Source organism: Nymphaea colorata, chromosome 9 (genome assembly GCF_008831285.2).
Source record: "Nymphaea colorata isolate Beijing-Zhang1983 chromosome 9, ASM883128v2, whole genome shotgun sequence".
In the NCBI taxonomy this organism is placed as follows: Eukaryota; Viridiplantae; Streptophyta; class Magnoliopsida; order Nymphaeales; family Nymphaeaceae; genus Nymphaea; species Nymphaea colorata.
In genome coordinates this window covers 11726447-11743130 of record NC_045146.1, presented here as the reverse complement: position 1 = coordinate 11743130, position 16684 = coordinate 11726447, and the positions used below count along the sequence as shown (strand labels likewise).

Below are 16684 nucleotides of genomic sequence, written 5' to 3'. Positions count from 1 at the left end.
CGCAATTTTGCCTCGTCCTAAAAAAAAAATGATATTTGGACGGCCCGATGTATTTAGACGCGACTGGTTTTTCTGGTATGCAGGGTTTTTCAATGTCGATTCGACTTTTTGCTTTAAACATACTATAAGACTCGAATACTGCCATTTCGATCACTTGCAAAATCCAATGGCCAAGATTGTGGTAGCAACCAGACCCTGCCTTCAGGGTCCCACCGTTAACTTTGGATTGGGGCCCGCTTGGAGATATTTCTTAGTATCTCAGTCACATTATTCTATATAACGGGAGCATAGTATTTTTTAGCATATATACTTTTAAAATATATGAACGGAGAACACCATATATTTCTTATTAAATAGCACTTTACTTATACAAGTATGCAGAATAAATAAATAAAGTCAAGCTGCACCTTTGTGAATTGCAAGTTGCAACCCATCCCGACTTGTTGGACACCTCAGACCCAAACCCCTGCGGCACCGCCAATATCATCATTATATGGCCGGATAGCGTCCCTGTAATTCGCGGGAAAATAAACTCTGGCGCGGTTGCGGGAGTCTTCTTTCCCTCTCTCGGGGATTCAAAAACGCCGTCCTCAACCAAGACGGAGACGGCGATGGAGGCGCCCGCGAGCCCCACGCCCATTGACCAGGGCGAGCTTAATCTGAGGAAGCGACTCAAAAGCCACGGGGCAGAAGATGTGATGAAGCGCGAGCACGAAGAAGAAGAGGAGGAATTGGAAAGGTTGCTACTTCCCGACCCAGACCAACTGCCGGTCGTACCCCCGTCTGCCGTCCACTGCAATTTCGTTGCCGGTAACGTGCCCAGTCACCTTTCTCTACGTTCATTCACGTGGATATCGATGAAGGAGAAAAGCCCTGAGTATCTTATTCTGCTCGCCTTTGGGCGTTAGGGTCTTTATTCTTCGTGATTTTCTTAGACTGCGGGTTTGAAGGACTCTAACGTTCCCGGTTTTCGGATTACCAGACTTTCTGAAGACCGGCCACGATCATTATATTTATCGCCATGCTAACGGGTAGAATTTCTGTTTCTTTCCTTTTTCTTTTTCTCGTACTTAACTTTTCCGGGTCAAATGCTTCTCAGAGACGTCGACGCATTCTTCATTGGCTTTTGATGCTAGTTTTGTAGATTGCGTGTGGTCTGTTTGGCACCGACTCACGTAGCCCTAGCGGAGGAGGCAGGGATTACGGCTGTTGATTTCAACACCCGAAAGACTGACAAGAGCGAGATGAAGGTCATCGGCAAGCGGAAGAAGGTTACCAGCTCTGCATGATTTTGCTTGTTCGTTCTATTTTGATTCATATGTGGTTTTTTTAAGGATCGTAGTTGATTACATGGTTAACGCTCTATTTGTTTGGTAGATGGTGCTTGATGTTTTCCAACGAGCCACGTACTGTGCAGCGGAGTCTGAGTGACGGCTGCATGATATCTGTGCTTTATGGATAATTCAAATTCGTGCTACGGTGGCAATTTTTTGGGTCCGAATGCTGAGTTTTGATACTAGTTGTGCGTGCCAGTTCTGTGCTTCGTTTTACCCTCCACAAGGGAAACTGACATTGAGAATGGATGAGCATGGAAGTACTTGTCATGATTGTAGCATTGAACTGTTTTTCGCTGTTTGATCTCTGTTCACCACATTCTTTCTGCTATCAGTACTTGATCCTCGGTGAAGAAAAATTTCTATTTTTGATTTCTAGAACCTGAGCGGCAGAGGAGATTGTAATCTCTACAAGGTTCTTGTGAAACTACAAGACATAGTCATGCAAGTAGAATTGGTAGTCGTACTTCAGACTTGGCACATCTAAACATGGTGTTGGCCTCTACCCTGAATTGATCATGACACAAAAAAATTCTCCCTGTGATTGGTTGACACTATTTTATGATATTGGGTTTTGTTTGATCTTTAGAAGAAATCAGTAACTGCCTCAGTCCTACCATCTGGGACTCTTTGCATCGACTGATCCGTCTTCAGGCACACTGATTAACCTCTGATCAGCATGGAGTGTCCTGCATCTACTAGTCTGTCTTCAGGCACATTGATAAGCCTCTGAGGTTGGCAGTCAACTTTCACCTATCCTGGCTTGATGGTTTGTATGCCTCCACCTACTTTCCTGGTCTTCTTCAGAGAAATGTGTGACATCTAATTGTCGGTTTCCCTTTTACATTTCATCTAGCAAAATATGCATTTTGGAAGCTGGTTTGTGGTCTTAATGCATGGAACCATGGGGATGTGAGTCTGTCAAACTTAGGGCGCCTATTGTGTTATTAGTACTCTAATGCTTGCCTATATAAAAGAGCTTTGTTTTTGGTGATTGCATCCATTTCCTTATGACTTGTAGGATTTCCTAATGTTTCTTCCAATTCATGGTTTTTGAGTCTTTATATATTATATAGTTTCTGATAATTCACAAGGGGGTCAAATCATTATTCTGCAGAATGCACAGCATCTTCAGGCCAAGTCTGCTTCATGCAATGTTTTTGCAAATGACAAACCTTTCATTGTTTGATTCAAGCTTGTCTGATGATTTTGTGGTGCATTTTATTTTTTTATCCCAATAATTTTGGCTTAGGGATGTTTTGCAGGTTCTGTGTAAAAGGATCCCTTCTTGAAATGGATGATAAGCTACTGAAGGAACCCACTTTACTTAACACTGCGGTATATGATTGGCAACCTGCTGAGACTGACTGATTGAACATTGGCTGGGTGCATTAACTCGAACTTCCACAACTTGCTTGCTTCTTTAATCAATTCAATAGCTTATCAAGTGTGTGTGTCTCCTTGGAAGTGAAGCTCATGTTTCTGCCTCTCACAAGATATTGGAAAATCTGCAGTCTGCCTGCTGCTCAATCTGTTGGCAGGCTGACCATTCCATGCAACAACCTGCTTGGTTCTTAAAGTCCTTTCACTATGACCATCACATGTATGCTGACTGTATGGTGCATATCCTTAATTTCCTGTAATGGATTTTCATTTGGTAATTCTTTTGCGTTGTTTGGTGAAAATTATGAGACTCATTTTCCAAGTGCACGAGCATATGGACTTATAATCGTTTAAAAAGAGTTCTTTCCATAATAATCATCATCTTATTAGCCATTTTCAAAGGTCATCTCTCTCTTTTGAAGTTTTTAAATCCATGCTCTCCTTTGTAACATTTGGACACCCATATCCTTCCATCAACAGCATCCAAAATAACTTTAATTAACTTGGTTGGTAAGTAGGAAGAAAGGCAGTTTGAGTCTTCATTTATACTTTAACAAGTAACGTGAAATTTTCATATTTGCAAGTTATTCTTCATGAAACTAACTGCACGAATGTGTCTTCATGTCCAAAAACATGTAGTTGACATTGAAACCATGTTTTCTTAGTCTGTGGATAATATTTTATAGACCAAAATCGTTTGGATCAGTGTGTTTTAACGTTCATATTTTTTTGTGTTGGTTCTTAGGTTTTTCAGTATGGAGAACATATTAGTATATTTAGCTTCTAAAAAAATGCTTATTATGTTTTTTTTTTTAAAAAATTGATTAGTTTCCAGGATCATTCTTCAGTTGAGGGCAAGACCCTTTTTTCAGTTGGGAAGTTTCTGTTAATCCCTTTGACAGCGCGTAATGTGTACAATGGATTTTGTCTTGGTTAACAAAAAGTGGAGGATGGGGATCTAGAGAACTTGAAAAGATGATGATATATTAGGAAACTTCTACGAAGATGGAACTGTATGTCTGACAGGAAGTTTTCACATCTTAAAAGTAGTATCTGCTGTAATTGGCAAAATTCGTTGTTCTGCAACAAGCTGGTATAACTCTTACGTATGTGAAGCTGCTTTAGATATCTTATTTCTCTGATAATGGGGCTTGAAGGAAAAAACTTTTAGAGGAAACCAACACACTAACTGTAAGACCTTTGCATGGGGTTGTGTGCATCCCTGATATGGTGAAAAATAGGGATAGTTTAGTTAGTTCAGAGAAAACAGCATGTTTCTCACATCACATGACAAGGGTTTAGCAGGAATGGTGCACATTTACCCCTTCTTTTAGTGTGCATGACTACATTCACCAACCAATGGATAAATTATGAGTCCCATTGTTTTTCCCCTTTCAAATTGAATCCTAGAAGCACGTGATTCTACTTGCTGGTTCTTGTTTTTCTGTACACATTTCTGTACAAACAGAAATGTACTATTTTCTTTTTCCTGTCAAATATTGTTTAGCAGAGGAGGACCTATTTTCTCTTGAAGTTTCTCAAATTTCTAATTGCAAATGAGAATACTGGTAAAAATTGCCATAAATTTATTTCTTGTCCTTTCAATGACTTAGGCTGCTAGAGAAGGTTATGTAGCAATTTTAATGCCCAAGCCAGAGGATTGGCTCAAGAGCAAGGATTACTTCCTGAACCTTGAAGAGTACAAGAAGCTGAGAGGCATCCCCTGATTACATGTATGTATATTCTGCACTTACTGTTATCGTAATAGTTCTTGCCTTGCAGTCTTAATGGATAAAGCTGAACTGTTCACATATTTTTCTCTCTACCGTCTTACAACAGATTCTTCCTTCATTTGTGGGAAATAATCTAACTAATCATCTTTTACTACCAGATTTTATTAATTACATTTGACTGCCAACTTTTATTAATGTTTGCAGAATTGTGCATGATGGTGCAATCACAAGTAGATAAACACATGCCATTGGCTTGGACGCACAAGACCTAAAATATTTCAGGATTATTTGAGTTAATCTTAACTTGGTTGATAACATGTTTGTTCAGCATTTGAATTGATACATAGCTTGACCCCATATATGTGTGTGTCCGTGTTGTGCTTAAATAAAAGCCAGACTAATCATCATTGTTCTCAAAATTGGGCTGAATCAAGCGGATGTATGCCCTTTCACTGAAAAGAAAACATTTTAAGATCTATTAATTAGCTTTCTTACTGCTTTTAAGAGTTTGAAAATTCAAAATGGACAGTTCATCCTGATTCGAAAATAGGATGCCCTTCTTTTTCCTTTTTTCCTGTTTTCATACCCAAACCCAATCTAACATTAAAACCCAAAACACATGCTGAAGCCGTTATGTAAACCTTAGACCTGAATTCAACCTTCGCTGGAACGACTCAAACCCAATGCTGCCTCCCACATGTATATGTTTGGAGATGAAATTCGATTCGTCGATGGCGACTCTCTTCCACCTTCTACAGGTGTATATTTGGAACTGAAATTTGATTCGTCGAGACCGACTCTCTTCCAACCCATGGAGAATCACACAGGAGCAAAGCAACAAGATTTATTTTCATATTTTGGATTTTTTTCTCTTTTGCTTGGTTCTAGGCCATAGATCATTTTTTACCCTATTGAAGAGCGTTTAGGTAAAATTTGTAATGAGTTTTTTAGTTAATGAAAAAACCCTTATGTTATTTTGTGTTTTTTTTCTCTTTATGTTCCTTATACGAACCTCGCCGTCTGAATAAGGAGTCGGGTAGTTGGATCTAAATGGGTCGACAAGTTCACAGGAACGTGCAATCGTCTGCATCGGTCGTCCGGACCCACGTGGTTTTAGGTCAGGATCCGCCGCAGTTGGCCTGCTCGAGGAGGACATCTTGAGTTTCTCAACGAGATGCCTCTCGGAAGGGACAACGACGCCATGGATCCCCAAATGGATCCAAAAGCTATCAATTCTTACTTTTCTGGCCTTTTAAAGAATGGGAAGAAAACAGTTCCCTTCATTCCTTTTACCGACTCCAAAGGTCATCCATCCCCGTGAAACGCTCGACTCGTTTGGCTCGCACTGACCAAACTAGCCCTCTTCACTGAATCAGCATCTCGAAGCGTGTGTCGAACTTTTTAACTTTAAAAGAAAAAAACATAAAAATGTGTTAAAAATCCAATCTATGTTGTCAATTTTGCTATCACAATCGTATTGATTTATTTTTGTTTCTAAAAATAATAGATTTGATACACAATAAAATGGGAATTGGGTAAGCGCATGTCATTGAAAAACCTAAGAGAAGGGGGTAAAGTTGGCATCTCAGGAGATGGAACACATGAGCTAAACATGCATGCTCACAATGATATTGTCTCTACCCAACCACTCTGGTCACGGGTGCTCGCTTTAGTTCAGAGAAAGGGAAGATCGAGAAGTGGAGAAAAAACAAGACGAGGTGGAAAAGCTGCTCAAAATGCTCCTCTGTGTCCCCATACATTTTCTTGCTCTCCTATTAAATTTGGAGCATGAGGAGTCATGAAGGAGATGAACAAGAAGAAGAAGCTCCCGGCTTCATCTCCATCCATGGCCTTTTCTCCATTGAAATCCTTCCTCCTCCTCCTCCTCCTCTCATTCTCCCCCATAACCTTGTGCTCGGGTGCATCTCCGGCTCCTGCAGTAGGCAACATTTCCCATGTAGAATTTGCTCAATATTTCCACAGTTACTACGGCCAGAGCTTCAAAGTCATAAAAAATGCCATTGATGCTAAGAGCTACCTTCTAATTCAGGTAAAAGTTCCATCCCTTACACCATCTTTCTTTGCATCATAAAAAGGTCAGAAGCGGGACGACATAAGAACTGTCTCCTCTCTCTCTCTCTCTGTTTTTCTCTTTCCCCATTAGAGACGTCATATGTGAGAGATCTCCAAGTGCATTATTTGGAGTTAGCTTTAGCAACTGTTTCTAGCCGATCTCCCGAACTTTGGCTATCAACACAAATGACGTAGTTTACTAATGAGTGAAGCCGAAGCTACCATACTGGAAGAGAAGTGATCCGTATGAAGTTTTTGTTGGACTTCATCTCTGTCTGCAACTTCCTGTGTCTAGCACAGGCTCCGTTTGCCTGGTTAAAAGTTAGAATCGAGAAAGAGATGAAGAGTGGTCGAATACCTGAATTTGGTAAAGCGTAGAGGCCTTCCTAACGCCGGCTTGTCTACGATTAGGAGAGGAAGACTCGTTTCTCTTGTGGTGTAAGATATTCGACATGTGAACCATCTTGTCGCCTGCTGCGACGGGTACGATCATTAATTAATTGCCAAAAACCCAGAAAAAAACAGTGGGCAGATGCTTTCTTGATGAGTAAAAAAGAATGAGAACTTGGGGACCAAGTTCGTGATTTCAGTATAAGTTCATGAATTTTAGTTTCTCTCTTTACGGAGCTTGAAGAAGCTTTCATCTTTGTGCCAATGTACATATGCAAAGAAAGAACATTAAAGGAAGAAATTTGTCGGTGGAGCATTTGCAGAACACGTCGAGGATGGCGGGGCGTGTCAAGTACTGCACATCGCGAATCAAATCCTTCATCGTCCCGCTCTCCAACTTCTCCGTCGACACCTCCGCTTTCCCACGTAAGCTGCGTCTCAACTTTGATTTGCATTGAAAGCTGACCAAGATCAGGAACTCCGGGGTTTGGGCAGGAACTGATTGCATGTTCATGAACTTGTTGGCATCGAAGCAAAACCATTTCTTTCAATTCAAAATTTGTTTTTAAATATTATTTTATTCAAATATACTTTGGGTAAGAACATTGCGGCCAGCCTCTGCATTGTCGCATATAGTGATTGGGTCATGTCATATGCTTTTTTTCCCGATATTTTAGTATCACATTATTTTTCCTAGCGGAAACCTTATAAAACAATGTGCTTCAATTATATGCATCGGCTTACCGTACATGTGGATCATCAAAAGAAACAAAACGAAAACTTATTTTAAAATTTTTTTCTTTGTCATACCGGCTCACATATGTGAGTCGTATCGGTCGATACGGCCTGTATGAGCTGAGATTTGGAAATAACTGTTTCGGATCCACGACTACATCGGCCTATGATTGATGGGAGAGGATTTTCGCAACTTTCACTTTCAGATAAGCATGAGAGTGCCGTGCTTTAGGTTGATGGGCAGGTCATCTCTATCTTAGATCGTGCCCGTCCAATGATTTAGGATTTCTTCATAAATTTAACAAGATGGTGCCAAATTAAAGTGGCCAATAAAAGATTGTGACATTTTTTTATGCGCAGGCCGTGCTATATGACCGGACAAACTAAAAGCAATGGGTTTTTAATCTCATTTACAAATCAAGCTTTTTATATATTATTAAAACCTACGGTTCCAGAATAAAGAAAAACCGTGGGATTCACAGCTTCCGATTGTAGATTTCCAGCCTCTAACCCTTTTTCATTTTCTATCTTTGGCAGTGTCGTTTTTGGAGGTAAGGAAGCTGTACACTTCTGCATGGGATTCCCGTTAGGTTGTGGCCACCGAACGCCACTTCAACCAGAAAAAAGAAAACAAGAAAGACGCTTGCTTTTTTCTTGATTCGCATAATTATTCCTTCTTTCTCTCCCAGTGTAGCTCTTGGGCCAATTGGGGAGCTTGAAGGCCATCACCTCTAACTCGCTATCTTCGGAGTGTATCCTGAAATATTATCTGGAAGGATCGATACAAGTCGTGAATGCCAATGAAACTCAGCTGCTCTCTCAATTTCCTGCGCATTTCGTCAGCAAGCCTGGTGATGAACTTGCGTGTAATTTCGCTTTGTTTCTACCCGCTGTGGAGAACACTCCCGTACAGGTAAACGCTTTCAGTGGAAGATCTACTTCGTATTTCTTTCCTTGTTCTTGTTTTCCCGTTAATTTCGTTCCTAAATCATGTGCCTGAGTGCCACCTATCAGTTGGTCATGAATATTATGTTCATTTGAGCATCTGATCCCCATTAGAATTTTAAAGTAATTAACTCATGTGGGTTGTGGAGTATAAGTTGTTAATCTAAATGCTCCTTGCCTTCTTCGCTTTCAAGTACGTTGATTGTTTAAATAGAGGCTCTTCAGCGTGCAGAGTGGATCAAGTACTTGGGGGCATTTTACAACATGGAAGCAAGGGCCAATAGCATCTTCACGGCGGTAAGTTTACATTTTCAACCTTCGCTGGTTCAATATTTTTTACTCTATCCAAATGAGATAGTTAAGTTCTAGCTATCTTTTGTCAAAGAGACTGTACAAGTGCTTCTTTAATCGTATGGACTTGATTTGCTTGGTTGTTTTAACTGAAAAAAGAACAACCTTCAAATCATGTATCTGATAGGAAAGCGTTTTTCAGTTAACAATAGTTTGCATTTTTATAACTTTAGACCTCTAAAATATTATCGGACCCTTGAAACATATCTAGTTCCAACGATCCAGTGATTCAGGCATTTGCTTATCAAATCAACCATTTAGATCACACCTATATGGTTAGGTTTGGTCGAAACAGCTTCAAGATTTAAGAGCAGTTATAACCATCTCTTTAACATAAGCTTTTACTAGGTCGCAACAGCAAACTCATTCAATCTTGACTCATCCAAAGTAGGCAGGAGACCAAGAGAAAAAAAATCTGACTTTGCTTGATCACGTTACCAGGCTCATATCTGCTGCTATTAAAGCCAGCCTAAGTGCCTCATTGTTCATGTTTTGAGTTGCACCAATTTGCTCGGTCTTACATAGCCTAAGAAAACCTAACTCATGGACCTACTTAGGCATCTTTGTTCATTTAATTAAGCTACATGTGCTTTCTGTTGTCTTAGCAGTGTTATACCCATTAGCTAATACCTATATAACTCCCGAGATCTATTTGTTGAATGCACTATATATCCATTGATATCTATTTGTTGAATGCACGCGGCTGTAGATACATGTATACATCCAATTATGCGAAGGTCTCAATGTAGCTTACATATAAGGAAACGCAGAAGATGAGTCAAAGCAGAGTCCTTTGTGAGATAAAGTAAACTAAAGAAAACTCTAATTATAGCTACCTTTACATCCACTATGGATAGCAACATATTGAATATTTCTGCAAATAACTTACATTTCATGCCCATTTGGGTGGATCAAGACAGCTAGAAAAAAGTGAAGCTGAAGATCTGAACCACAGATAGCCTAACGGTGGTTTCCCTGCTTCCTTGGTGGTCTTATCTAGACCAAACCCTTCACTCCATCCACCTTAAAAGACTTGAGATTTAAGGCATCTGATTCCCCACCTTGAAAAATTCTGGTGAACAGGTGAAGGAGAACTATGCATGTTTGAGCACAGCTGCATCAAACAGAACGACATCACCAAAACCAATTGCTGCTTGGTTGCAGTTCAATGAGGTCAGTCTTCAATTTCATATGTCCAATCAAATGGATCAGACGACTCACAACTCACAGTAGCTTTCATGAGTTCCGGTGTTTCAGGAGCTTTCATTTTCTACAGGCCTTCCTAGTAGTACCCACTGAATGTTTTTGTTTGATATATGTTTTACTTAATTTGGTTAGTGCACCATGTGCAGGGGATTTGGTCTTTCTCCAAAGACCCCTACAAACTTGAGGTAAAACTGACTTTTTTTTATTTCATTTTTATTTTCGAAAGTTTCAACTTCCATAGGCATATGTTCACTTGATTTGCATTGTAGATTATCAGAAAGCAATTTTTTTCTCCTTGCTCATTCATTTTAAAAAAAAACAAAAATTATGGCTGTATGGTGCAGTATGTTGAAGCTGCTGGGGGTGAGAACTTGGACAGTTCCATTAGTAAGAACACTTATAATGTCTCAGATCCTGATGATAACGAGGAATTTCATGCAATTTTGTGTGTAAGTACCTTCAGTCCATTAAGAAATTGCACAAGTTAATACTTTTAAATTTCTTAATATATGATGTGAGGGCTTGTTGGCACTGATAACTTTTATATGAAGTCCTGCATGCCATGAAATATAGTTGTTTGCCAGATGTACTGGGATTTACAAGTACAACCTTGGCATTTCTGCCAACAGGAAAGATCTTTCAAGCTCTTCACCTCATTTTGGTTTCCCATCTGAACTCAAGACAAGCTAAAGCATGTTAACAGTATTGCAATCTTTACAAGAATTCACAAACTTTGTCACCTTCATCATGATGATTAGGAAGGCATTTTCCTGAGAATTCCATTATTGAAGTCATGTTATTATAATTTTTACAGACGCTTGACGTGGTGATAGATGAGACTTATGTTCCAGAACCTGAAACTTACAAAGTCTCCAACTTCTTAGCAAATGTATACATTGAAGACCACAGTTGCTTTGCTTTTCTTTCCAACCAAAGTCTTTGGCGATATGACAAGCGGATCATCAATTCTTCCACTCTAGGTATGATAATTTTCTTCAGAATTTTCTGACGAGTCGAATAGTTATCATAAAGGTGCTAAAGCTTTTTGGGTTGGAAGATATTTTTGTCAAAAAAGCATTTCAATTCCTGTTAGGTATTAGGAATGAGTGGATCTGGTTTTTCATATTAGAGCTGGCACTGCAGCCTAATCTTTACATGGTTTGCGGCTAGTATATGAAATTCCCACATGCTACCAAATTGGTAAATTTTTTGGGCCAACTTGAAACAGAACTGAGAATTGTGCTTGCTGAATCTGGATTGTTTAGATTGTAACTTAAGCTATATGAATTATGCAGATTGGTATGATGGTGCAATATCTCAGCCTCAATTGGTCCTGGCAGATCTCATTGAGGCCTTCTTCCCTACTGGCAACTACAATACCACTTACTTCAGGAACATTGCTAAGGTTTGTGCTTTTCATACCTATGGGAAAAGTTTGGAATGTTGTGAAGGTGAATTGCCTGAGAACACAGTGTTGTTCCCTTGAGAAAATGAATCATAGCGACACAATTTCTCACATTTGTATGAACAGGTAGAGCAAAAAATCATGGCAACCTTTTCATTTTATACAAAATAGCAGCAAAGGTGTTTAATTTTCTTTTTGTATACAAAGCAGCTGCAATGTGTTGGAACGAATCTGATGTTAGTTTGGATTACATGATCTTCAAATGCTAATACAAAGGATTCAACATTTTCATCACGAAACTGTAAATGCCTGGAAAAGTTCTGAATTTCTTGCTTTTTATGATTTATATTGTTACCAAATGCCACCAAATTGAGCAATTCAAATACCCAAAGATAAGAAACTCCGAGGCGACTCAGATGCTTATTCTGCTTGAGCATGTACATGTGCAGGAGGGTATGTGCTGTCAAGGGATGTAATAATATTGTGTTTCATGAATGCAGGAAGAAGGGATCGTGAACATTGTTCCTGAGATGTGTGAGCGGGATGCTTCCACTGCCATGCAACCCACTCTTGTACGCTGCAATGGCTCCTATTGACTTCCAAGATACGGATTTTCATGGTTTTGTTAGTCTTGGAAAAAAATAATGAGGTTAAATAACGGAACGTTCATTTATTATGGAATCTCTTTGCTTCTGAAATTTTGTCCAAGATTCTGTCATGATGCATCAAAGTGCAGGAAGCACATCTAAGCTGAAGCTTTTAGAGATTAACTGAGATGCTGTTTGTACCTTGTCTATGTCACAGTGTGAAACAACACCAAGACCACAACACCATCAGCACACTGATAACTGATAAGCCTGTCAGGCACTCTGTAATGAGGCGACACGTGAACATCCAGTGACCTGAATCAAATTAGTACTTTTTATGCTTAGCAAGACGTTGCCAAAATATTGGGTGTGGAAATAAATTTTAAAAAATAATACCGATCTATTGGCAAAGCCAACAGTTTTGATTATGAGAGAAATTTTATGATAAGGTAGGCCACTTTTCTTTTTAGCTGTTAATATGGTGATTTTTTTGACAGCTTTCTCCCCTTTGGCAGTCTCCAACTCGCCGCTCCTGACTGCTGCAACCGAAATATCACAATCTTTTCCAATATCTTCCGAACCAGAGAGAGAGAGAGAGAGATATGCTTGAACCAGGGTTTTGCTATATCTTACAATATAAAAAGCCAAGGAACCATGCTTTTCACTCCGGACTAACGTGTCTGATTTTCAAGAAAAGAAACGAGCTAATCTCATCAAAATAACAAGGTCCTTTTTCCGGTAAAACCTTGCCCGTCTTTCTAGCATCTACCTATGGGTGGGAATACATTTGGATGTTCACGCGGGAGGTGCGGCAGGTGCTCAAAGTCCTGTTATTGGTAATCCTTCTCGACATCATGCGAAACTCTAAAATATGAAAGAACAATATGAATGGTTCACCAGAGTGGGCGGGAGCATTTATTGGTGAACTGTACTTGGTTTTTTGAGCGCGAGAGCCGTGACCCTTCTAACTCTTTACCAGACGTAATGCGCAGCCTTTGATATATATCTACTTGACCGAGTCCTGGCCTCCAAGTGGAGGCGACGGATCCAGCTTTAGAAAAATGGAGTTGAATGGCTGCAAGAGCTTTTATGAGCAAAGGTAAATCGTCTTAACCATGAATTGAGAAAGGCTTTCCAAATCTTTTTCTCACTTCGTCATGGTAGCCGTACTTTCTTGCTCACCAACAAGAAATCTTTTTCATCCTTTAAATCTAGAAATCATGTAAAATCGCGAGCTTTCTTTCTCTGTTCTCCAATTTCTTGCTGCATGCAATCTGTGAACTACTTGTTGCATGATGACAGATTGAAGGGGAGAGTTGCCATCATAACAGGGGGCGCTAAGGGCATAGGAGCAGCCACTGCTAAGCTGTTCGCTCATAATGGGGCCCACGTCATCATCGCGGACATCCTCGATGACGTGGGCCTTACTTTGGCTAAACAAATAGGAGCTCGCTACGTGCACTGTGACGTGGCCTGTGAGTCCGACGTGGAGGCCGCGGTCGATGTGGCGCTGACTTGGCACGGCCAGTTGGACATCATGCTCAACAATGCGGGCGTAGAAGGCCCCTCCGGCAGCATTGCGGCCATGAGCATGAAGGAGATGAAGAAGCTGGTGGCCGTGAACGTGTGCGGCGTGGTCCATGGCATTAAGCATGCAGCCCGTGCCATGATGGGGACGAAGGGCGGCTGCATCATCTGCACCTCCAGCTCGGCGGCGGTCATGGGCGGCCTCGCCTCGCATGCCTACAGCCTCTCTAAGGCAGCACTGCTGGGCTTAGTCAGGAGCGCAGCATGTGAACTGGGGGTGCATGGGATACGGGTGAACTGCATTTCGCCGCATGGTGTGCCATCGGACATGCTCGTCAATGCTTACCGGAAATTCCTCGGCAAGCCGGACCTGGAGGCTGATGACATTCAGCGTATGGTCGCGGAGTCCGGCAGCCTTCTCAAGGGCAGGAGTGCGGCCATGGAGGATGTAGCACGGGCGTCGCTCTTCCTAGCTAGCGACGACGCAGGCTTCATCACCGGACACAACTTGGTGGTGGATGGAGGCTTTACTTCTGCTCATACCACACTAAGATTCATATATCAGTAACTTGGATTGCATTGAACCGTAGTATCTGAATGCCTAGTTAGAAAAGGACAAAAGAAGAACAAGTTTGCCATAAATGCATAGAATACTTACGCTCATTGAGAGCGATAGTTCATAAGGATTCATTCATGTACCCGCCTGTAATACCAACAGTTACCTGCAAGAGAAGGCGAGATCACTTACTTTTGCATTGAAGCAGCTAGCGCTCATGTTTCCAAATGTAGCACGATATGTTTTTCATTAATTACGTAATTTGAAGGTTGGAAAATATATATGAAGGCGACACGGATTTCATGTGAAGGTGTTCTTGGATATTCCATATTATGGGAGGAATATTACAATTTCTAAACACAGGCAAGCTGTATTATAATCGTTAAGTTGCAAATGACTTGCTTCGGGAGGTAGGAATTTTTCATGCTTTAATAATAATTTTAAAATTTTAACAGGGCGTTAAACATGGTTTTTTTCAAATTTGTTATACAGGTTATACTAAAACTTTTAGAATTTAAAAGAAAATTTTGTTTTTAAAAAGCCAAACGGCGGCCATGACCTTGGCCGACTTTCCTGGTTAATAAGACTCTGCATTGGGCCAGGCATCGGGTACCTACTATCGGACCAAGCTATCAGTCAGCATCGTCGGAGACTGGTTTCTTCCTGCCATGACTTCTATGCATTTCAAGTCCTTCGCAGATCTGAAATTCGCAAGTCTCAAATCGGGCGTTTGTTTCATCCTCAGTCCTTCCCATCAAATTGGACCTTGGGTCTCATATTCAAGGCTCACAACCGCCCCTTAGTTTCCTGAAAGTATTGTGGTCTATTTCTTTTGCCAGATCTTTGGAGGATGAGATACGAGGCGTTGATAAAAGGCCTTCGATAGCTGATAGGATTCAGATCGACGTGATCACTGTCACTTTGAATCTGCACCCATCCATGTCGGGTTCAGTAACACCCGCATGGCTCACTTAATATAGGTCCCTTTGACAGGGCTTTTGTTAATAGGAACGTGTTATTGGAACAAATGTTTCTACCACATGCGTTCCGGTAAAACAGTACCATTTCGGAAGGCCATGTGGGAATACAAACACATTTCTGTGATGCCGCATTTGATGCATTTGCATAAACCCGACAAAGAAAAGCGACAAAAAACTCATATCAAAGTATCCTACTGTTTTGCAACTCTTCTCTTACGTAGTTAAGTACCCATGTTGATGTCTGTGTGAAATATATATATATTATTTTCACATAATCTTCATACATGATGAACTTAAACATTAAATGTAGAGATGCGATGCATTCCTTCTCTTGTGGCTTTGGTTTGACCAGCCAATATCTGGTTATATTCTCTGCATTGTAGTTTGTCATTGTAAAACACCAATATTACCACTCTTGGTTAGAGTAGTATCATCAGTTCTGCATTGACATGGGCATGCCTGTGGTGTCTCATGCATGCATGTTACACATTAAACATCAAGTGACTTGATCCCTCTACCTGGTTGAAGGGTATGAACAGGCCAGGTCAGAGTTAGGTCATTGAAAATATAGGGGATCGGATTCAAATAATCAGATACATCCAGAAAAATGCTAAACTTCAATATCTAATTCATGTATACTCGTGGTGCTTCATGACGGCCTATCTGTCATTCTGTTGACTCCTAATTATAGGCACAAGCGGCCATCATCTTGTCCATCTCAGAGCTTCCCGCTATGGTTCATTTTCAACAAACGAGCACACGCCAGCGTCTGATTTCGAACCAGCAACTATGAATGATTATGAATATGTGAGGTTGAGGTTCCATCCTTAATTACATGGCTATATTGATAACTGGACGCAGAGCCAAGGCCAGAACTACTGTGGACTGAGGTATGGCCAGCTATACATGGACCCACTTGGTCTAGTACAGGTCCAACACCCACTGGTATTCTCCACAATTACTGCGCATAAAAGCATCACAAAGAGACCGTGATGGGAAAACCATTGCTGGAGATTTATTGCATTTCCTGGTTGGCAATATCATAAAAGTTGGCTCTTGCTTGTAGAGAAATATAAGGAAAATTAATACTAGCCGATTCTGTGTACAGCTCTGGTGAGCCTTTGCAAGGTCGAAGCTGGGTGTGCTCTTTAGTGTGCATGAGGTCTCGAAGAATTTCACCAACCAAATATGATGTCATCAATGACAGGGGATTTCTTCCCAACAAACAAGATTAATAACATCTTGACGTTGGTAGTGCTTGATTTCACGTTGACATAATCAAAGGTGTGAACATTAGAGATCAATTCTACAAACAAATTTTCAGTCAGTAACTCCATCGCATTTCACATTCAGAATGGTATTTGTGAACATCTAGTTACTGCAGCCCAGTCCAAACACATTGGCTATTATTTTTTGGGGGTCCTGAATCCTGATAATGGGCCCTCTGATCCTTGTTATCACAGGGAAAACATGTGCTTC

General features: G+C 40.6%; 3 protein-coding genes across 3 annotated transcripts; all 3 read left to right on the top strand.

Moving 5' to 3' along the window:
• The first annotated feature begins 441 nt into the window (after positions 1-441).
• On the top strand, positions 442-5264 carry LOC116260099 (uncharacterized). The gene is made up of 5 exons (XM_031638192.2): positions 442-810; positions 983-1031; positions 1145-1271; positions 4331-4450; positions 4655-5264. The coding sequence occupies exons 1-4, from the start codon at positions 612-614 to the stop codon at positions 4442-4444; spliced, it is 489 nt and encodes a 162-aa protein (XP_031494052.1). The 5' UTR covers positions 442-611; the 3' UTR covers positions 4445-4450; positions 4655-5264.
• An 834-nt stretch (positions 5265-6098) lies between these two features.
• On the top strand, positions 6099-12263 carry LOC116261397 (uncharacterized). Its single transcript, XM_031640133.2, has 11 exons — positions 6099-6500; positions 7237-7339; positions 8186-8199; positions 8343-8561; positions 8819-8890; positions 10028-10117; positions 10297-10335; positions 10495-10599; positions 10965-11130; positions 11446-11555; positions 12056-12263. Exons 1-11 carry the CDS (start codon positions 6249-6251, stop codon positions 12149-12151), a joined length of 1266 nt encoding a protein of 421 aa, XP_031495993.1. The 5' UTR covers positions 6099-6248; the 3' UTR covers positions 12152-12263.
• A 143-nt stretch (positions 12264-12406) lies between these two features.
• LOC116261398 (short-chain dehydrogenase reductase ATA1) lies at positions 12407-14436 on the top strand. The gene is made up of 2 exons (XM_031640134.2): positions 12407-13241; positions 13445-14436. The coding sequence occupies exons 1-2, from the start codon at positions 13204-13206 to the stop codon at positions 14235-14237; spliced, it is 831 nt and encodes a 276-aa protein (XP_031495994.1). The 5' UTR covers positions 12407-13203; the 3' UTR covers positions 14238-14436.
• Positions 14437-16684: the final 2248 nt, after the last annotated feature.

What these genes read in the sequence shown, in the direction of transcription:
- LOC116260099 (XM_031638192.2), top strand. Translation starts at nt 612, where the DNA reads ATGGAGGCGCCCGCGAGCCCCACGCCCATTGACCAGGGCGAGCTTAAT. An exon ending in ATTTATCGCCATGCTAACGG is followed by an intron (nt 1,032 to 1,144) that starts GTAGAATTTCTG and finishes CTAGTTTTGTAG; the next exon opens with ATTGCGTGTGGTCTGTTTGG. An exon ending in TCATCGGCAAGCGGAAGAAG is followed by an intron (nt 1,272 to 4,330) that starts GTTACCAGCTCT and finishes TCAATGACTTAG; the next exon opens with GCTGCTAGAGAAGGTTATGT.
- LOC116261397 (XM_031640133.2), top strand. Translation starts at nt 6,249, where the DNA reads ATGAAGGAGATGAACAAGAAGAAGAAGCTCCCGGCTTCATCTCCATCC. An exon ending in TGGAGAACACTCCCGTACAG is followed by an intron (nt 8,562 to 8,818) that starts GTAAACGCTTTC and finishes GAGGCTCTTCAG; the next exon opens with CGTGCAGAGTGGATCAAGTA. An exon ending in AATTTCATGCAATTTTGTGT is followed by an intron (nt 10,600 to 10,964) that starts GTAAGTACCTTC and finishes TAATTTTTACAG; the next exon opens with ACGCTTGACGTGGTGATAGA.
- LOC116261398 (XM_031640134.2), top strand. Translation starts at nt 13,204, where the DNA reads ATGGAGTTGAATGGCTGCAAGAGCTTTTATGAGCAAAG. An exon ending in AAGAGCTTTTATGAGCAAAG is followed by an intron (nt 13,242 to 13,444) that starts GTAAATCGTCTT and finishes GCATGATGACAG; the next exon opens with ATTGAAGGGGAGAGTTGCCA.